The sequence below is a fragment of the Melanostigma gelatinosum genome, assembly GCF_949748355.1.
Source record: "Melanostigma gelatinosum genome assembly, chromosome: 22".
Classification (NCBI taxonomy): domain Eukaryota; kingdom Metazoa; phylum Chordata; class Actinopteri; order Perciformes; family Zoarcidae; genus Melanostigma; species Melanostigma gelatinosum.
Genome location: NC_136655.1, coordinates 17729985 through 17748834, shown reverse-complemented (window position 1 = coordinate 17748834; position 18850 = coordinate 17729985). Strand labels below are relative to the sequence as shown.

At 44.2% G+C, this 18850-nt stretch overlaps 1 protein-coding gene across 1 annotated transcript; it reads right to left on the bottom strand.

Annotated features, from left to right (window-relative positions):
• Nucleotides 1-904: 904 nt before the first annotated feature.
• On the bottom strand, nucleotides 905-8804 carry dera (deoxyribose-phosphate aldolase (putative)). The gene is made up of 9 exons (XM_079294184.1): nucleotides 8686-8804; nucleotides 7565-7662; nucleotides 7168-7315; nucleotides 5895-5990; nucleotides 5686-5820; nucleotides 4741-4869; nucleotides 2020-2132; nucleotides 1346-1495; nucleotides 905-1249 (listed from the first exon to the last, which is right to left on the bottom strand). Exons 1-9 carry the CDS (start codon nucleotides 8714-8716, stop codon nucleotides 1193-1195), a joined length of 957 nt encoding a protein of 318 aa, XP_079150310.1. The 5' UTR covers nucleotides 8717-8804; the 3' UTR covers nucleotides 905-1192.
• Nucleotides 8805-18850: the final 10046 nt, after the last annotated feature.

Sequence of the window (18850 nt, the reverse complement as noted above, 5' to 3'; positions counted from 1 at the left end):
CCATGAGTTTTCCATCTAATCCCACATTTCCCCCCCCCAAAAGCTCACATCCCCTTCCCTCCACAATGAGTTCACTCATGTATCCTCTGTTCCAGTCAAGGTCAAGGCCTGTGATATCTTAATTAAAGAAGAAAAGTTTTCACTCTTCAAATGAAGCCTCACATTTGTGAGCTGTTCAATCAGATCTTTTAAACTCACTTAACCCCTGATTAATCCCTCGCGCTCCTCAGTTGGTTGAGCTTCCTGCTAATGAAATTAAGAGCAGAAGAAGCTGCATAACAGATTCAGCACACATCGCTGGGAGACCGGCTGCGTGAGCCAGAGGCTCCACGGATGTGTTGGAACTCGGAAGCTCTGCAGCTCTCAGGACATCCGTCTGTGCTGCCTTATTCTCAGAGTCACAGTTTACCAACGCTGAACATGAACAGACAGCACCTCAATGAGGTCGCACAGCTCCGGCCGTACACAGCATCTATGTAAACTTGGTCACTTGGTAAAGTACCATCCACCAGTTGAACAGACATACCTCATACACACAGAATGTACATTCATATTAACAGCCTCTACAGTCACGATGCCCATGAGGAGTCTAACAATAACTATATACAATTATTTAAGATGCGCTGGATTACTCACATGATATCATATGTGTATTATTAATGTGATATCAGTATTTAATCGTCCTTACCACTATATTGCTAGAAGCTTATTGAGGTGCAGGTCAGAATGAACAGTGTGGTGTAATCTGGGTTCTGCATGAGGGACGTTTAAGTGATGTCTCTGCTCTGCAGAACAGTTCTGTGTTCAGGGTCGTGACCCCGGTGGAAGTAATGAGAACAGGAGTATTTCCAGATATACACTTTATTCTGTAAAAGATCAAAGAGTTCAAATGAAGACTTCCAGGATCTGAGGGACAGATTGATCAATATTATCTTCTTCACTCTAAATCTCCTTCCTGCTTCACATGAAACAAATGAACTTGAACTCATCACATCCTTCACAATCACCGTGAATGTGTTGTGTGTGGAGCTCAATGCTGTGACTCTTGATAAGTACATTAGCGCATCATACAGAGCAATGACAGCAGTGTTCTGGCTCACAGAACAGATGAGTGCTGCCTGGATGCACACTGACAGGCCTGTGTGGGGAGTTTATGGTTGTGATTGGTCGTTAGAACAGGAAGTCCACAGCTTCAGGCCATAGGCAGCTCATGATAGGCAGCGTACTGCCCGGTCACGTGATGGTAGATCTGCACAAACAAGAACAAATGGAAGAAACTCTTGCAGAAAAGGTGTGTGTGTGTGTGTGTGTGCGTGTGTGTGTGTGTGTGTGTGTGTGTCCCCACCTGCCTCTCGATGTCAGCCAACAGGCTGCTGGCTCCCAGGCGGAACAGGACCGGACAGAGCCAGTCGTTGCCCAGCTCCTCTTTGATCAGAGCGAGCCACACCAGAGACTCCTGAGCCGTCCGGATCCCCCCCGCTGGCTTAAAGCCCACCTGAGGCACACACACAGCTCGGTCAACAGGACGACACGCTGCGCTGAGAGCATGCTTACACTTGGGATGGGTAACATTTAACTGCTGCAGAGCCAATACCGGCCAGCATATCTCTCAAGTCTGATCGAAATAGTTTTCTCTCCTGTGAATATGAATATGACTTGAGAACAGGTGAGAAAAACAGTTTTGCCAGGATAATCGTTGTAAGAACTTGTTCCAGGTGATAGTTCTCTTTTTGTCAGGTTGAGTTTTCAAAGCACCAGTAATTCAATTTCAGAGAAATTAGGAGATGATGGACGTTTATTCTTAATCTAGGTTAAATAAAGGCGTGTCCAAGTAATTATCTTTTCTTATCTCATTTTAAAATAAACATTATTTGCTAAATTAAAAATACACAAGCCACACTACTGCATCACTGTCATGTGTGCGATAGTCACATGGATCTGTCTTTGGCTGTTTTTGTTTTTATTCTATTCTAACATACTGTATGGAAGTAATAACTAAAGCCGACAACAGGACGGTACCTTGTGGCCTGTGCACAGGAAGTAGTCCCGGATGGCCCTCACCATCACTATGGCGACAGGGTAAGTGGCGTTGACGGCCTCCTTTCCTGTGGACGTCTTGATGAAGTCCGAGCCTGTCGGGGTTTAGACGGGTGACATTGAGATAGCGTCATGTTGCACTCGTGCTTCTCTATCTTCTATGTTCTCTATGGAGACCTGGAGGACTCAACAAGCTGCTGATGGAGGCTCAGCCAGGACGGCTGATGCTGAGCCAGTATATCCATCAGCTTATACGCCCGATCTAAAGGAGAATCAAACATCTTCTTGTTCCGGAGCAGATGATGGAAGTAGCTGAGGAGGGAGCATGTCGCTGCCTTCTCCTCTCCGCTGAGAGCTGCACATGCTCAGTCCCGATCGGGCACTAGTCAGAAAATGGCGGCGTGTAAAGACAAAGTTTAAGAGATGAAGTGCAAGAAAGCATTTGAATTATCCGGGAAACAGGAGTTTAGTTCAGCGCCGTTAGAGCATGAGGGCGAACCTTTAGAGCCATTTACTACATACAGATACAACATGTCAGAACTAACATTGTCCGTTGTTGTTATTTCATAACTGTTGATATACAAGAGTATTTAGTGAAAGCCTTGATGGTTGACCCTACGGACAGGGCATCACTCTGACCGTCTGGCCCGGACAGACAGGAACATATGCTGCTGATGACGGCGAACAGAGGGCAGCCTGCACGCTCATCAATAAAATCCTTCATTTCTCCTTCCCTTCCTTCACAGCCAATTATGTTTTGTCAGCTTTCCTGATAAAAATAGAAGATGAACTGACACTCTTTAATAGATTACCCACAAACTGCAGGAAAGAACAAGAAAGAAGCCATCCCTCCTGCCTCCCTGGTGTATAATGACTGTTCATTACTGAACAGAACAAGATGAATATTTTCCAGTTCATTAAAGACATGTTCTATGTATTCTTCCAGTCAGGTCTTCCTCTCAGCCTCCCCCCTCTTCCTCAAACTGGCATAATCCTGAAGATTCGTTATGGGGAGTCTTAATTACCAGATAATGGATAACGGTTATTAAATGCGGGTGGCGGTAATGAAGCTCTATTCATTTGCGTGGGCAGGGGGATACTGGCGAGGGACCGGCGGAGTAAAATAGCCTGCATCGAAGATTAATAGGTGAAATTATCATTCAATTTCAGGAATCTCATACGCAATTCATAGGGACAAGAGGAGATTAAGGAGCGAGTGTGGCGACAAAAGCAATGCATTTTAATAATGCTCTCTATCAGAGCCCCTGACAATTTGGTTCTGTAATCGGCTTATTATGTGATGGCTAGTTAAGCGTGCGTGCGCGCGTGCGTGCGCGCGTGCGTGCGTGCGTGCGCGCGTGTGTGTGAGAAAGAGCTCCACTTATCAGGTTCACAAAAGAAAAAGCTGAGCAGGACGGCTGCAGGAAGTACAACAGCTGGTACTGACTCCACAGCTTCTACAACCGCTTCAGTGCCACTAACACCTACTAACACACACACACTAACACACACACACTTCTTCAAGACTCTTCACAGGAATGTGCAGCGCTGGAGGTACCGAGACTGAAACGGTGGAACTGTAATGAAACATGGTGGGCTGTGAGGTGTTCCCTGCGTGAGACACTGATATCAGGGTTTATTTGTGACAGTTCAGTTTCCCCACAGAGATCCATCAGCCTGCAGACAAACTCCTCTGACTGAGGAGAAACAGCCAATCAGCTGACAATAAGGAAATATACCGTATGAAACAGTTCCTACATGGGCGGCGTAGGGTGAGCAGCATCCTCCGTCTACACGGGATGCGTTCAGGCACAATGCTGCGTACAGGTCACCTGTGTTCTGGCAGTGCTGCTCAGAGCCCCAACACACAATCACTGTAGTGATTACATGCGTAAAACAAGACACAAGAGCCTGTGTTAGCAGCTTGATGTATTGAAATAGAAGCATCTGAGACGCCCTCCTGTGTAGACATGACCGTAGTTTCTTATTCATGTAAGGTTTAGATGTTTTAAAGTGGGGTTGTGTGAAGTTCTTATCCATAGTCATGTATTGTCTCCAGTAGACGATATCAGCTTATGTGTGTGCTATGTGTACAACATGTCAGCGCTCTGCTCTGCTGCCAGACGGCCCTTTGACGGGGAGCGTCCGTTATCTACGCTCTCTTCAAGAGGCAACAGACACCCTCTAAGAAAAAACTAACATTTGACTTTGCAACACGGAAGTTGCTGGTCTGTCGCTGCATTTGGTGAATTCCAACTAACTCTTTATCACCAAGGTCCCACAAACACAGTAACTGATCGAGAGGCAGACCAGCAGCTCCCGTGTAAACGGTAACATTCTTGTTTCTGTCTGATGGTCCGGTGGTTCTGAAGAGAGCGTAGATAAGCGCTGCAGTTGTCTTCTGACAGCTCTTCCTTTATCTTCCACAGCAGAACGTTGCTTTGCTCCCGTCTGTTTCTGCATCTACTGATTACACGGACTACGGAGAATACCACATACATACATGGAAGTCTTTCTTATTCTGTGCACATAAACATGTAATGTGTATTGATTATGCCTAACGTTCTATGAATCAACACATTTGTCTGACAGGAGCTGCTGATCGTACTGAACACAGACTGATGAGGAGCTCCTCATCCTCCTCGATGCCAACGATCCCCACACATGATGGACGGCTGAACCGTGTCATGTGGTCAGACTCACCAGCCATCATGGCCACCAGGCTGGCCTTGTAGACGTTGGTGAAGGTGCCCAGCTCTCCAATCGCCAGGATGGTCTTCATGTGGCTGTCACCACAGGCCTGCTGGAACTGACGGATCTCATCGTACATGGCTGTGGGGGGGGGGGGGGGGGGGGGGGGGCAGTTGTGATCAGCTGAGAAATTCACTAAACACTCAAGACCTGGTTACTATTTCAGTGTCACCACATTATTCCTCAATATTCGGTCATTACATCAAAGCATTCATCTTTGCTTTTAGTAAGAAGCAGGAACTGTTATGTTCTCTGTGGTGCTTCAACCAAAGAATCTCAGAGTAACACAATGATTCACTATTACAGTTAAAACATTTGACCATTCCGACCTAGACAACAAAAAACAATCTCCACTCAGTGTGCCCTTCCTCATATCACCTTCACCTGCTGATGAAGACCATGTCATGTGATCGAGAGCTTCAGAACAAGCAGATAAGTGGACCTTGAGTGGATATTGTTTCGTCAACTGTGGTTTCCAAGCTGGAGAACGAGCTTCCAACCATCACGGACAATAAATCCTAAGTACATACATAACAACCAGTTTGATCCATGAGAACCGGGCAATGCCTTCTGCTGCTGAGGAGCGTGTGATACGGACTAAAGTCCGACCAGGACCAGCAAACGGGCCGTGAGCATGAACAGTCTAGTGAGTTGTTGTTCTGTAACGGTGGGTCGTACGAGTGAGGCGTGTGCGAAAACTAATTCTGGATCCAATTTCTATGTCGGATCTTCACTTTCTGTCCCGTGTTTATGATTTAAGGTCAGGTGGAAAAAAAATGTCCCCACTTGTTTCACATATGAAAAAAGAAATTTAAGAAATTGAGAAAGATTATGGTGGGAGAAGCTTTAGTTCACGCCTGTGCTAAACGTCCTCTGTCTTCCTGGTTCTCAGCGTACCTTCCCACTGTCCGCTGAGGGCCAGCGTCCTGTTGATGACGATGTCGATCTCCGTGGCACCGTCAGCCACCGCCAAGCGGACTTCCTGCAGCCGGGTCTCCAGTGGTGTCTGGCCTGCTGGGAAACCAGTGGCCACTGGAAGACGAGACACACGCTCACACAGGGTTCATGTCGTTCCTGCAGGTGTGACTAAGCTGCAGCTGACTCACCTGAGGCAACGGGGAGGCTGGAGTTGGCTGCTTTCAGTGATTTGATGGCGTCGGCCACACGAGATGGATACACACACACTGCTGCTGTAGTAACTCCTGCAGGGCACACAACACACAACACAGGAAGCTCAGCAGAGAAGAAGAGACGTGGAGATGAACTGGTCTGTGTCGCCCTCTGCAGGCTGAATTGAGGTCTGAACAGACAGTCTGACATGATCAACAAGATCTATGAAATCTATGAAAATAAACCCGTGCTATGGTTTTATGTACTGCTCAAACAACTATCCAATCAGTTAGTCAATCAAAAGAAGATATAATTGACCTATTGTTAAAACAATGTGCTCTTCTCTGTTTTATGTATCAGTAAAGTGAATGTCTTGGTGTGAAGTTGGTAGGATGAGACATTTAAAAGGTGTCCGTCTTGTATCTGTGGTTGGATGATCATCATTTTGGACTATTTTGGAAATCTCAATGATGGACCATTGCATCCCAAGCTTTTTTCCTTTAAGCACCCCCCATTCGCTGATGTCATCGCCCTAAAATTTGAATAAAGTGATGCAGTGCATTAAACGAGTTAAGTCTTTTTTCACTAAAATCAACTTTCCATATTGAATATAATTCATTGGTTTCATCTACATCAATAAAATGATGCTGTCTTAACGCGTTATATTTTCAGACTTTACAACATTAAGTTGAGTTATTGTAAAAGTTTGGATCAAATGAAACACCACTGTACCTCTACAGTAGTGTAATAGTATCATACTAACATGATATTTCTGTTTTGTCCTTTATCTGGCAGTAAACTGAATGTGGCCGACTAAGTAGTAACAGATAATGACGTTTGTATAAACTATAGAGTAAGTGTGTTTTTAATATTGTTTGTTATAATGTCATAAACATTTCATTCTCCCTGTACTTTGCATAATAGTTACAGGAGAAATGTGTCTCTGGTTTATGAAGTCTGTGAAAGAGTTCCCTGAATCTGTGACGCTGTAATGAAGGATTACAGAATCTCCTTGGAGTTAAAGCCGGTTCCTCAGCAGACAGGAGGACTGAGACAGGACCTGGACCATGAAGCGTTGACTAAGTCGGTTTGCTGCAGAAGTTGTCACTTGCTTACCAAGCCACTTTAACCAAAGGGGTCAATGATTTCTTTGTTAATCATCATACAATCTACTCAAACCTCACGGTGGGCGTTAAAGTAACCAGTAGGTTCACAGTCCAGCTGCAGTGACTGAACACTGGGCTGCATGCGGTGAGTCAGGCAGCAGACCTTTGTCGTGCATGTCCACCGCCCGGAGCAGGTCGCGGCGGACCGGCTGGATGGCTTTCAGGCACAGCCGGTGGACGTTGGACGGCGTGTCGTCTCCGGCGAGAGTCGTCAGGTCGATACATGCGACGGCCTTCAGCAGCCAGGCGGCCTGCAGGACAGACACAGCAGACGTCAGAGTCCACGCTTTCACTCCGTCTCCATCTGCACAGCTCAGTGTCAAACCAACAGTTATGCATACCACCCATGATGCTGCTTTGTGATTCAGAACAGAGAACAATGAAAATATTAACATGTATATTATGTATACACTTGGCAACATGATAAATGTCATCTTGTAAAGTAGTACATGTTTCTGGTCATGGTGTCCCAGTGGGAGCAGGTGTATGAGGAGTTCTACCTGCCACTGTTTCTTGGGGATCTTCTGTCCTTGTATCTGCTGAGCTCTCTTCAGGACGGCCTGTGTGTTCACCCTCACTTTGGATATCCGCTCCAGGTCTGACGCCCATGAGCAGGGCATGAGGAAAGAAGCGCTGCATTAGTTTTCTAAAGTGTGAATTTGGACCATGAAATATGGCAAATTAGTAGAAACTATACTCCAACTTCAGTGATTGGCATCAAAATGTAGCTAAACACTGATGTTTAATTGGGCATTTAAGTAAGTACTATTCAAAACAAATGATATGCGCACACAAATATAAACCCGAGATTTAAAGAATGTTTTGGCAGCTGTCATGTTTGATATTTAAAGTTTCCCATCCTGCACCTACCAGTGTGTCAACTACAAACAAGGAAGTCTGTGACAGAGAACGTAAAGATATGCAAAGAAAGTGATGTATTTGAAAAAGAGTATCTTTACCCTCCACGAACAGACGTTAACTAAAGTACAATAACATGTCAGCCTGAAGTTAAACCAGTGAGAAGAAGAGAGCTACAGTACAGAGGGCTGAAGGAGTGAGCGGAGCACAAAGAGCTGGGCTGTCATGAGTTTGTCTGTTCACTATACGCTGCCTTCATACACGTTGACATTACAGTAAAAAGGAAGTTAGCAAGTGGAATTTGTTTCTAGAACTGTTGTTTTATGACAACATGTCGCACGTTACAGTATGTATTTGACATGGTGTTACAGTGTGTATGTTACATATAGAGTTACAGTGTGTTACAGTGTGTTACACAGTAACATGGTGGTGTTCAGCAGGTCAGTTTCCTCCTAAATGTTACTTATTAAACTGAAGTCAAGGCTACGCTGAAGTTAGCTTAGCTAGCTACTTTACTGTTGTTTTTAAAAAACACATATTTCTATAAAACGGTGAAAGGTGCTATCTATTTTAGAAATGATTAACAAAGCGTAGCTTGTATAAATAAGCTTGTATACACAATGCTACACTTTTAGTTACCACAACTAAAAGTTGTGGTAAAGACACAGCAAAATGTGACGTTAGATATCCACATGTGCAAAGGAAGTGACGTTAACGTTTTAACGGGAGCAGAAGTTAGCTTTAGCTGTCAGCTTCTACTTACCGAGCTTCGTCCCCGGGTTCCTGGCCGACATGTCAAAGGACAGGATCGTCTTTATTTACGGGCAGATCGTGAAATTAACAGCACGAGCCACTGACCTGTCAACCCTCCACTTCCTGTCTACAAACAGCATGGAGCTATGGGGTTTCGGAAGAGGAATCCCTCCACAATAAAACACAAACAAAAACATCTCGAGCTTCCTGTGCAGCTAAATGACTTCCGGGATGTTCTCGTTTCCAAAGAGTACTTCAGACCACACATAGCAGACCAATGTGTGTTAACAACTGGTACTTGTCTCACAATAAATGCAGTAAATTCCATGCTACAGAGCCGAACAGAGCAGGATCAGCTCAGAAAGGCTCCACACATCTGTGGTCAGTGGGGTAGTGGTGCTTTAGTAGTTGGGTTCTTATACTGTGGCTCCAACCTTAATTAACCATCAGTAAAACACTGCCTCCTCATTAATGCATCAGTATGCTTGTAATAACCCAATAATATACGCTGTAATAGTTCTGAATTTAAGTACATATCGCTGATAATTGCAATGCATTACTTCTACATGTAATGGAGTATGTGTATATTTCAGTGTTGCTACGTTCAAGATCGCAATACTTCCTCTACACCTTACGTGTGTTTATATATTTTGTTACACTACATAATGTGAAAGTTGGCACCTCAACAAAAGCGTGAGAGGTGAAAACCCAGAGAATTCTATATGATGCTTGCAACTCATGGACGGCAAGGTATTGGACATTTGTTCCCAGAATCAAAGGCAAAAGCAGCGATTCTTTTGACTTCTTCTTTTACACTGTGGTTGTAAGCCAGCTATTGGCCATGTATCACGTGTAACACCTTCTACCGCATGGCGCCAGTTAAACGTGATTATTTGGATGCTGAGGTAGATTACATGCTCCAAAACGACATCGCTGTACCTATGTCATCTAGTTGGGCGTCTCCATGTATTTTGGTGCCCAAGCAGGATGGAACACCTAGATTCTGCACTGATATGAGAAAAGTGAATTCTGTGATGAAACATGATTCATTTCCTTTGCCACGTATGGATTATTGTACAGATCAGGAAGGGTCTGCAAAGTTGTTTTGTAATTTGATTTGCTTAAGGGTATTGGCAAGTTCCTTTGTCCAAGCGTGCGCAGGGAATTTCTGCATTTATCACACTGTTGGGTCTTTACTCCTATAAAGTGGTGCCTTTTGGGTTAAAGAACGCCAACGCAACATTTCAGCGTTTGATGAATTGCGTAGTGTCCGGGTTAAAAGGTAGTACTGTTTATCTTGAGGATTTGGTCATCTACAGCGATAATTGGGATCCGTGCACCATTTGAACGCTTGGCGGAAGTGCGGCTCACCATTGATTTGGCCAAATGTGACTTTGCAAGTGCTACAGTGACACACCTCGTCATTTGGTGAGACAGGGTCATGTAGCCCCAGTTCAGGCCAAGGTCACGGCAATAGCCGGATATCCACAACCCATGACAAAGAAGGAACTACAAAGGTGTTGGGGTTTCGTGGGTTACTACAGGAGTTTTTGTAAAAGCTTCTCTACTATTGTGTTCCTCTCACTGAACTGCTCAAGGTGAAATTTGCTTGGTCATCCGAATGTTAGAGAGCTCTTCTCCCGTGCTAGCTGCTCCTTGTTTGGATCAAGCGTTTATGCTCCAAGTAGATGCCAGCTAGGTGGGAGCAGGTGACATCCTGCTTCAGAGTGACGACCAGGGATTGATGAGGCCAGTCAAAAAAATGTAACCATCAGAGAAATTAGAAGGATTGATTGAGAAGGAGGCTTGAGAAGGAGGCTTTGTCGCTCATTTGGGCCCTACAACGGTTGAATGTGTATGTAGGAACAGGAGGGCAGATTTTGGTGTACACAGATCACAATCCTCTGATTTTTGTGCATTCCATCAGATGCCCAAACCAGAGGCTGACACAGTGGTTGTTGTTCCTTCAGGCTTACAACTCTGACATTAGACATATTAAAGGAACAGACGTTATTGCTGATGCGTTATCACGCGCACCTCTGCATTGATTAATCACCAGTGGTACTTTCAAACTGCATGTATTGCCATGTCGTATTGATTTATTCACCTGTTCTTTGTTTCTGTCTTCTTAAAATGCTTCCCATAATGGGTTTGCTGATGATGGGGTGCTACAGGAAGGGTATTATTTACGAAGGGCGTCGATTATTTTAGCTATTTTTGAGTTCCTAGGGAATACAAGCCCTGCTCCAGTGTTGCTCTGGTCTCTCCTGCTCACATGGACTCATGGCAGCCAGCGTCTGCCCGTTTATGCCTTGGTTTGGTCTTCTTTTGTTTCCGCTGACAACACCCCACACACATTCACGTATACATTACTGATGTTACAGACTGACACACTTCACAATGGTAACCATTTATTTACTTCCTTATAATAAATACATTTAATTTACCATCCTCCATTGTGTCCTTTCCGTATTTGTCATAGCTGGGTTATGACAACACAATTTTGTAATAAATGAGCTGAAACGTGCAAAAACCCTGGTTAGTCCGTTTATGCTTTGGGCTCAAGAACAGCATGTGTTTGGTGTGATTTATGACTGAATTGTGACTTCGGCCAAAACCACAGATTCACAGAAGTGTTCGGCAGACTTTTCCGTTACCCAGGACCATAGTTTGGTCCCTTCATCTTTCCCCGAGAAGCAACGGGCAACATCTGGATGCATAAAGATAAAACGAGATAATAATCATCCAATGTCAGTGAAGCCACAGCCTGTTTCAGTTTAATCCATTTTCATTCGTAACGTTTCACGTACAAGTAAAGGGCCCCTATGTATAGACAGGCTCTCGCCCATGTGTTTTACATGTTGGAGTAATTGTTGCATACCATACTTATGCAGAGGCACATATAGGATCTGTGGCCTCCGCCAAGCCCTGCCCGGTTACCATGGAGCTGCTGCATAATATTATGGAGACTTGTATTGTTATGTAGTTCTTGTGAAAAACAACCTTCAATGGGACAGGAGAGGAGGTGTGACACTCAGACACTACTTGTTTGTGTGTGTGGTCCAACACCAGGCATTTAACTGCAAAACGATGCCACAGCAGTTAAATGTAAAGATAATTCAACGTGACGAAAGTCCACAATCAAAACTGGAAAACTTGTAAAATAGCTCAAAATAAGATTGACGTCAGTATTCTTTCTTCACAGCTACATTAGCTGCCTTTAGCTATAGCCTTTAAAAACGACAGACACATGACACTTTGAAGACTTCTTTTTATGAAGCAGCTTTGACACGAGGGAATAGATGTTAGTGTTGCAACAAATGATGGGGACTTCATAATGATTCTGCTTCTTCTTCCCTGACGTCCCCTGAGCTTCCACTAGATGCCAGTGCAGTGCTGGATCGCTTCACCTTCTTTTGAATGTGGTTCAGAACTCCAGCAGGGAGACCCAAAGTCCTATTTTTGTCTTCAAGTATTCAAATCGTGCTGCCAAACTTTGCTCGAACCCTCAAGACCATGTTTTAAATTCCAATTGAAAGTCATCACATATCCGATTATATAGCAACGTCGGGCTGAATCTTGGGAAAATGCAGGAGACACTGTCACTGTAAATTCAAATAAGGTGTGTGTGTTTTGTTCTGTTTGGTTTCAGCGTCCTGAATAATCCTAGAAAACCTTGCAACAAGCATTGCGAATGAGTTCAGAATTCCTTTACATTGGATCAAAAGTAGGTGCTTATGCCGTGTACATAAATAGTGATCCCTCCTGGTGAGCGGCAGTCTCAAACTCCCATGTCCCGTGTGTTTTGTCACCAGACACATGAGGTGGAATTCCCCTTAAAACCAGATCCAGGTTATCACCGGAGATTGTTTTTTTTGCCAACAGCAAATCTTTCTCTGCCAACTTTAAACATCTTTTCCGGTGCATAGCGATCTCATTCGTCATGAATCCACCGAGGATGTGTTTTCCCTCCGGGTTGTTGACTCATCTCACTGTTCGGCTGCCAAAGAATGTGCAGACGCATCTTCTGGAATGGCGGCGTGTGTCTTTGATCCTCGTGTAAACGTGAGTGATGCACAATTCTGAACTTTGGAGTGGTTTTTTGAGCGGCGGGGGAGAGGGAGCTCTCCTCGCCACTGCGGTTTGGTCGGCCCTCTGACTCTGTGCCTCAATAAACTGAGATCATGCTCAAAGCCGAGGGGGGGGGGGGGGGTGAGAAGGGAGGACCGTTGTGAGATGTGAAGCGGGGGGCAAACTGAGATGAAATGAATCACATAAAGAGTAATAGGAGAGGAGGATGTGTGGGGGGGGGGGCTTGTTCCTCGATGGGCTCTGGTGAGAGTGACGGGGCACTGACTCACTGAGGAACGGAACCCTCTGGAAGTGAGTCAGGGTTAGGGTTAGGGTTAGGGTCAGGCTCCTGTCTCTGAGCTGCATGCCATGCTTGTGTCCACTCCAAGCCCGACTGTAAATAAACACTTCTTCACCAAACCTTGACTTTAGCAGGACTGTTACGCTGTCTTTGTGAAAGCCCTCCACAGGTTTACTCCAGGTTTACATATCTGAGCTGGTTTGTGATTGGCAATCCTGTTTTTTGCTAGTTGGACAGTTTGTTGCTTGTGTCTTGTCCTGGATCATGGTGGGCAGCTGCCATGGTACAGTATCAAGCTGTTTCAGTCGGAAAGGAGAGCAGGATCATCTTTCCCTCGCGATTTCACCAGATCACACATTGCAGGGAAATCCATCTCGCCAGGCTTCGTGTCACAGTGTTACAGAGCGATCGGCGCCCTGTGAGGAGCTACTGGCCGCTGCAGGCGTGGCTTAGGTGTGCACAAGTGGACACGGCGGCCCCTGAAGAGGTTAGCATAGATGCTGCAATAGCTTCAGTTGTATTAGAACGGGACCATCGCACGCAGGTTTTAGAAATACCATGGTCCAAAAGAGGTATGCCCATCAGAAAAGAAAATGTGTTTCTCTCATTTAACTCATTTTACAATATTTCAAGAGCAAACATTTAGATCACCAAATCTTTAAAACTATGTCAGAGGGCGGTACCACGAAGGATCTGGCAAGCATGAGAATCAGGTGAAATGTTGCAATGAATGATTCATACTACAATCTGAAATAAAACAGAAGAGGCTAAAATGATAACAAAACATTTGGAAATGAATGTTGACGATGTGTTGTTGTAATGTCTTCTCTCTCACCCTCTGCATTCACTGCCCGTCTCTTTCTCAGACTCCTCACTTGTCTCTCCTAACGTGTATTAAATATGATTTACTCAAATACATATATGCATTCTTTAGAAAGAAAAATGCATGATTTTGGCCCCAAACTGCATGCGATTAGCATAAAGTAAATGGGCTGTACTTGTATTTCTCTTTTCTCGTTTCGACCACTCAAAGCTCTTCAACACTACATGTCATCATTCACCCATTCACACCCTGATGACAGGGCTGCCATGCAAGGTGCCACCTGCCCATCAGGACTATGTAACTTTCACACAACAGCCTACAGGGGCAATTTGGGGTTAAGTGTCTTGCCCAAGGACACATGGACATGGACTAGCAGAGCCGGGGATGGAACCGCCGACCCTCTGACTGAAGGAGGACTGGCTCTACACTCTACACGCCATGATTGCCAATTATTCATCCTCAGAGAACAGTTTATTCTCTATTGTACAAATCAAACCAATACTGCAGTGTCTGCATGAGCAGATATCACAACAGGGAAGACAGAAGACATGCATCGGCATTACTTGGGAGAAATGACTCTTTAATGTAGTGCGTTGGATAACCTCAATTAAAGACTCGCTGAACTACAACACAAATGTGTTTGCCGCTGCTCAACCAGCGCACATTCTTCAGACACCACCATTCCTCCCACCAGTGTAGCCTCAGTGCTTTCACACACACACACAGAAAAGGTTGCTACGGTCAGTTCTGGAAACCAGAGATGAGAACATCCACCCAGTTTCAGGGTGTGTAGTCAGGAGACTCTTTCACAACACCTGACTCATACCTGTAAACGGCTCAGCGATCCACGCTGGATCCAGTTACTGCAGTGGACAATGGTCCACTGGCATCTTATTCATGCTTGATGCTTTCATGCTCTACCAAGGACACGTTGGTCATGGCCCACGTCCAATGTTCCCTCTAAGCTGCGCGCTTGAGCAATCGCGCACTGCTCGCACATTCTCAGCGCACAAGAAAATCTATGCAGCGCATAAAATAAAATTCAACATAAACGTATTAATTAATATCTAATATTAGTCCTAATCTTATCTAATCAATTAAACCAATAATAATAATAATTTTGTTTTCTGTACTATTTTGCAACGTAACTCAGTGAGTGACAGGTGTCCAGCCAATGATACGATTCGGTTCACTTACGCTACGCAGCCAATCATAGCATTGACACTATTGCCCTGCCCATTCGCGCCGTGCAGGTTAGCTAGCTAACAACAGGGCGGCGGAGTTACGAGACGCAAATGCCCCTTATCCCCCCTTATCATGGCGAAACGAACGGGCAGCGACATAAAGTCAAAGCAAGAAGTAGACGAAGCCATCAACCTGGACAAAGTGTACAACCATTGGAGAAGTGAGAAGGACAGACGTGAAAAATAAGGTAAAATTTAAGTCAGATTTGTGCATATTCTAGTGACATTTATTAAGATTTTTTACTTATGGATATTAATCATTAAATTATGTTACTACTAGATAATTTATGGGTAGTAGAAATGATAATAAAAAACTGAGTAATTACATATTTTACAGACAGAGTTACAGGAATTTACACTGTATCACAAGCTACAGCACACGTCATTGTGCAAAATGTGAATGTTTTAATGTGAACAAAATGTTATGTCTGAAAGGTGTATATGTATCATTTCTTCCAGAACAGGACCCTCACACAGGCCACAACAGGACCTCACACAGGCCAAAGCAAGACTCTTCCCATGGCCAAGCAGGACTCTCACATAAAACATACTACACATCTCATGAACAACAAGATTTTTGTCTTTTTCCTTTAAAGTTTGTCAAATCAGTTATATTAAAAGTAAACTAGTGAAAATTGCTGCTGTAATTTGATTCTTTTAATAAGCCATGTAACTTGCTATGATCCAAGGTTTTGAACAGGTGTGATACTGGTGTGTGGCTACAGCGTGCACATCTGATGTTGCTCACAGTGGTCCTCAGTGTGCTCAGGGAGCTTGTGTGTATGCCCAGACACATGAAAAATTAGAGGGAACATTGCCCACGTCCCTTTGAAGCTGTTCTATGACATTTGATTGTTAGTAGTGATGCAGCATTTTTCTGTTGTAGCTGCTCAAGGTGAAGCTAGTATTTTTACACATACACCACCCTCCTCCATCCTCCAGGCCACTGGTAAATCACTGGAAACAATATATCCCATCCTGGTACCTTTTGCTTTAAGACATTCTTTTTGTCCACCGTTCCACCTTCCTGGAGGAAGTCAGAATGCTTAGACGGGCAGTCTGTGACTGATGACAGGACACAAAGAAGCAGTTATATCCTCTCAAAGTGTGAGGAAACTCATCAGAGCCCGGCAAACATTACCCTATATATATATATATATATATATATACAATATGTGTTGTGATTAATAATATATAATATATTTTAGGAGCAGTGGGTTGCCATACCCAGGGAACAATTTGGAGTTCAGTGTCTCGCTCGAGGACACTTGGACATGCAGACAGTTTAGGAGCCAGGGGCTGAACCACCAACCTTCTGGACCCCTTCTGCCTCTACGTAGTTGACATAGTGACTGTAGCTTCACCCATTGGTTTTTGAAGCATTGAGTTAAGCCAGGGGTCAGCAACCTTTTCTATCCAAAGAGCCATTTTGCCCTATTTTCCACCAAATAAAAGTCGTCTGGAGCCGCAAAATCTATTTGATATCACAGCTTATAAAGTTTTATATATAGTGATATAATATATACAAAAACTATAGTTTGTTGTATTTATGAAAATATAGAACAAGAATGAAGACAATTCTTGACATTCTTTTGCAGGGCGGGGGTCTGAAAATCATGATTAGCCACCTGCAGGGAAAAGCACTTGACAGGGGTAGAGGATTGAACTGCCTGTGTGCGGTGAGGTTCGCACTGACTCGATCTTTCAGAGTCATATTTACAAATATATGAACCCAATATAGAGTATCTTGAATCACCATTCAATTGGCAGCTTGCACATTGACGACTGGTTGTTTTTCATATCAGCATTCTTTACACACACATAGGTAAGGTACATGTTTGAATGCACCAGGAGCCTCGATCTGCCCCACCAACCTGTTCCAGAAGCGGAGCGCTCGCGGGCGCCTCCCGCGATAATCTGTGTAACAACCACGGATTTATAAAGAGAACAACAAACACATAAAAGTTTACTTTACCCGTCTGCCGTTGAATTGCTGTTGATTTGGTCATATTTCCCTGTTTTTTGAGAATTGTTTAAGCTTAGATATTTAATCTTAAATGTTTGCGGTCAAAGCAAAATATAAGAAGAAGAGAAGTGTAGAAGAAGAGTAACGGAACTACAAGCATGAACCCGACCCGTGGGCTCTCTTACGCCCCCTTCTTTGAGACAGAGGTACTGTGTGCCTCCCCTCTGTGCTTTTTCACTGCGGTTTCTGTCAAATCAGGAAGACTAAATATATTCTACACATACGTGAAATACATTACCTATTCTATGGAAATAAAGGACATATAGTACAAGTGTCAACAAATATTACAGTGGTGACAAACAATAAGAAAGCAAAAGCCCAACCCAGTTTGTTCGGGATTGCGTGCCGCCTCACCTCGCGTGTCTCCTCTGTTTGAACAGGACATGTGCAAATTCAGCGATTTTGACTCTAAAAATGCTTAAAATGATTGAAATCATACAGAAATTACATTTATAGCACAGATCAGTTGATACATATTATAATTTTTTATTTTATCATTTGTTTTTTACTTTTCATGATGACAGGTGAGGCTCTGCCTCCCCTGACCGCACGTCCCTGCCTGTGGGAATATACGATAACATATACGATTCTGTTCATTCTTGCTTATAGATTATATTCTCTCTGAACACGTTTCTCTTTTGGGAGAGAGTCATGTGAGATATCTTCTTCGAGATATCTTCTTTCCTCGTCTCTCCCCCGTGTGTCACGTGTGTGTAAACTAGTCGGGAAACTTGTTAGAATACCCATATTTGATTGGCTGAGCTGCATTACGTGATCTGATTTGCAACGCATTGGTCGGTGTGTTTCCTGCTCCGCCGAACAAGTGCCGTAACGGCTGAATAAGATGCGCCGGTTAGAATTTAAACTCCCTTCCCAATATGTATAATTCCGAATTATCTATCGTTTTTAGTTCCTGGGTCCGGATCCGGTGCCAGTTGGGGACCTCAGGGAGCCGCAACAGAGAGGCTGAAGAGCCGCATGGTTGCCAACCCCTGAGTTAAGCATTGGGCTTCACCATCTTGTTTTTCTTGGAACTAGAAGTGACCATATTTGGGTGATAAGGTGGAGCTGGGGGAAGAGCGAGGCTCAACAAATGCAAGATTACCTACTAAAGCTAGCAAGGTGCATCTGTAATTCACGTTAGTGACATCATTTGTGATGCTAACTGCTGAAAATCATGCGATAGGTGGCTCGTTGAAGGGAGACAGAAATTAAAAATTAAAAAAATAATAATAAATTATACAACTTGGCAATATTTGTGTTTGTGAAATATGGAATGCACTCAGTAATGTGTGAAAAATATGATATCTGCGCAAAATATTTGCTTTTCCTGCTCGTCCTCTCTGGGCCGCTGGAGAAATGGCCCACAGGAGGCGGGTCTATGAAGCAGTTTAGCCAATTGCTGATTAAAGATATAAATGTGTGACATACAATTTAGCCAATCAGCGCCCTCAAATACATTCAGCAGGGCAGAATCTGTATCGCCCGAAATTGCGTGTCCTCATCAGGACTAGTCTCTACAGGCGAGCGTGAGCACTGCTCCTCCGAGACCCGTTTGAGAGGAGAACTTTGAGGAGAAACTGCAGTGAAAGAGCTGATCCCAGATCAGCCTGACCTCACAATCAGACAGCAGACTAGCGGGAAAGGGAAGCAATACATGAAGCTTCTGTACTAGCTGTACACCAGACAGGTTTGGCTAGCTGGATGACG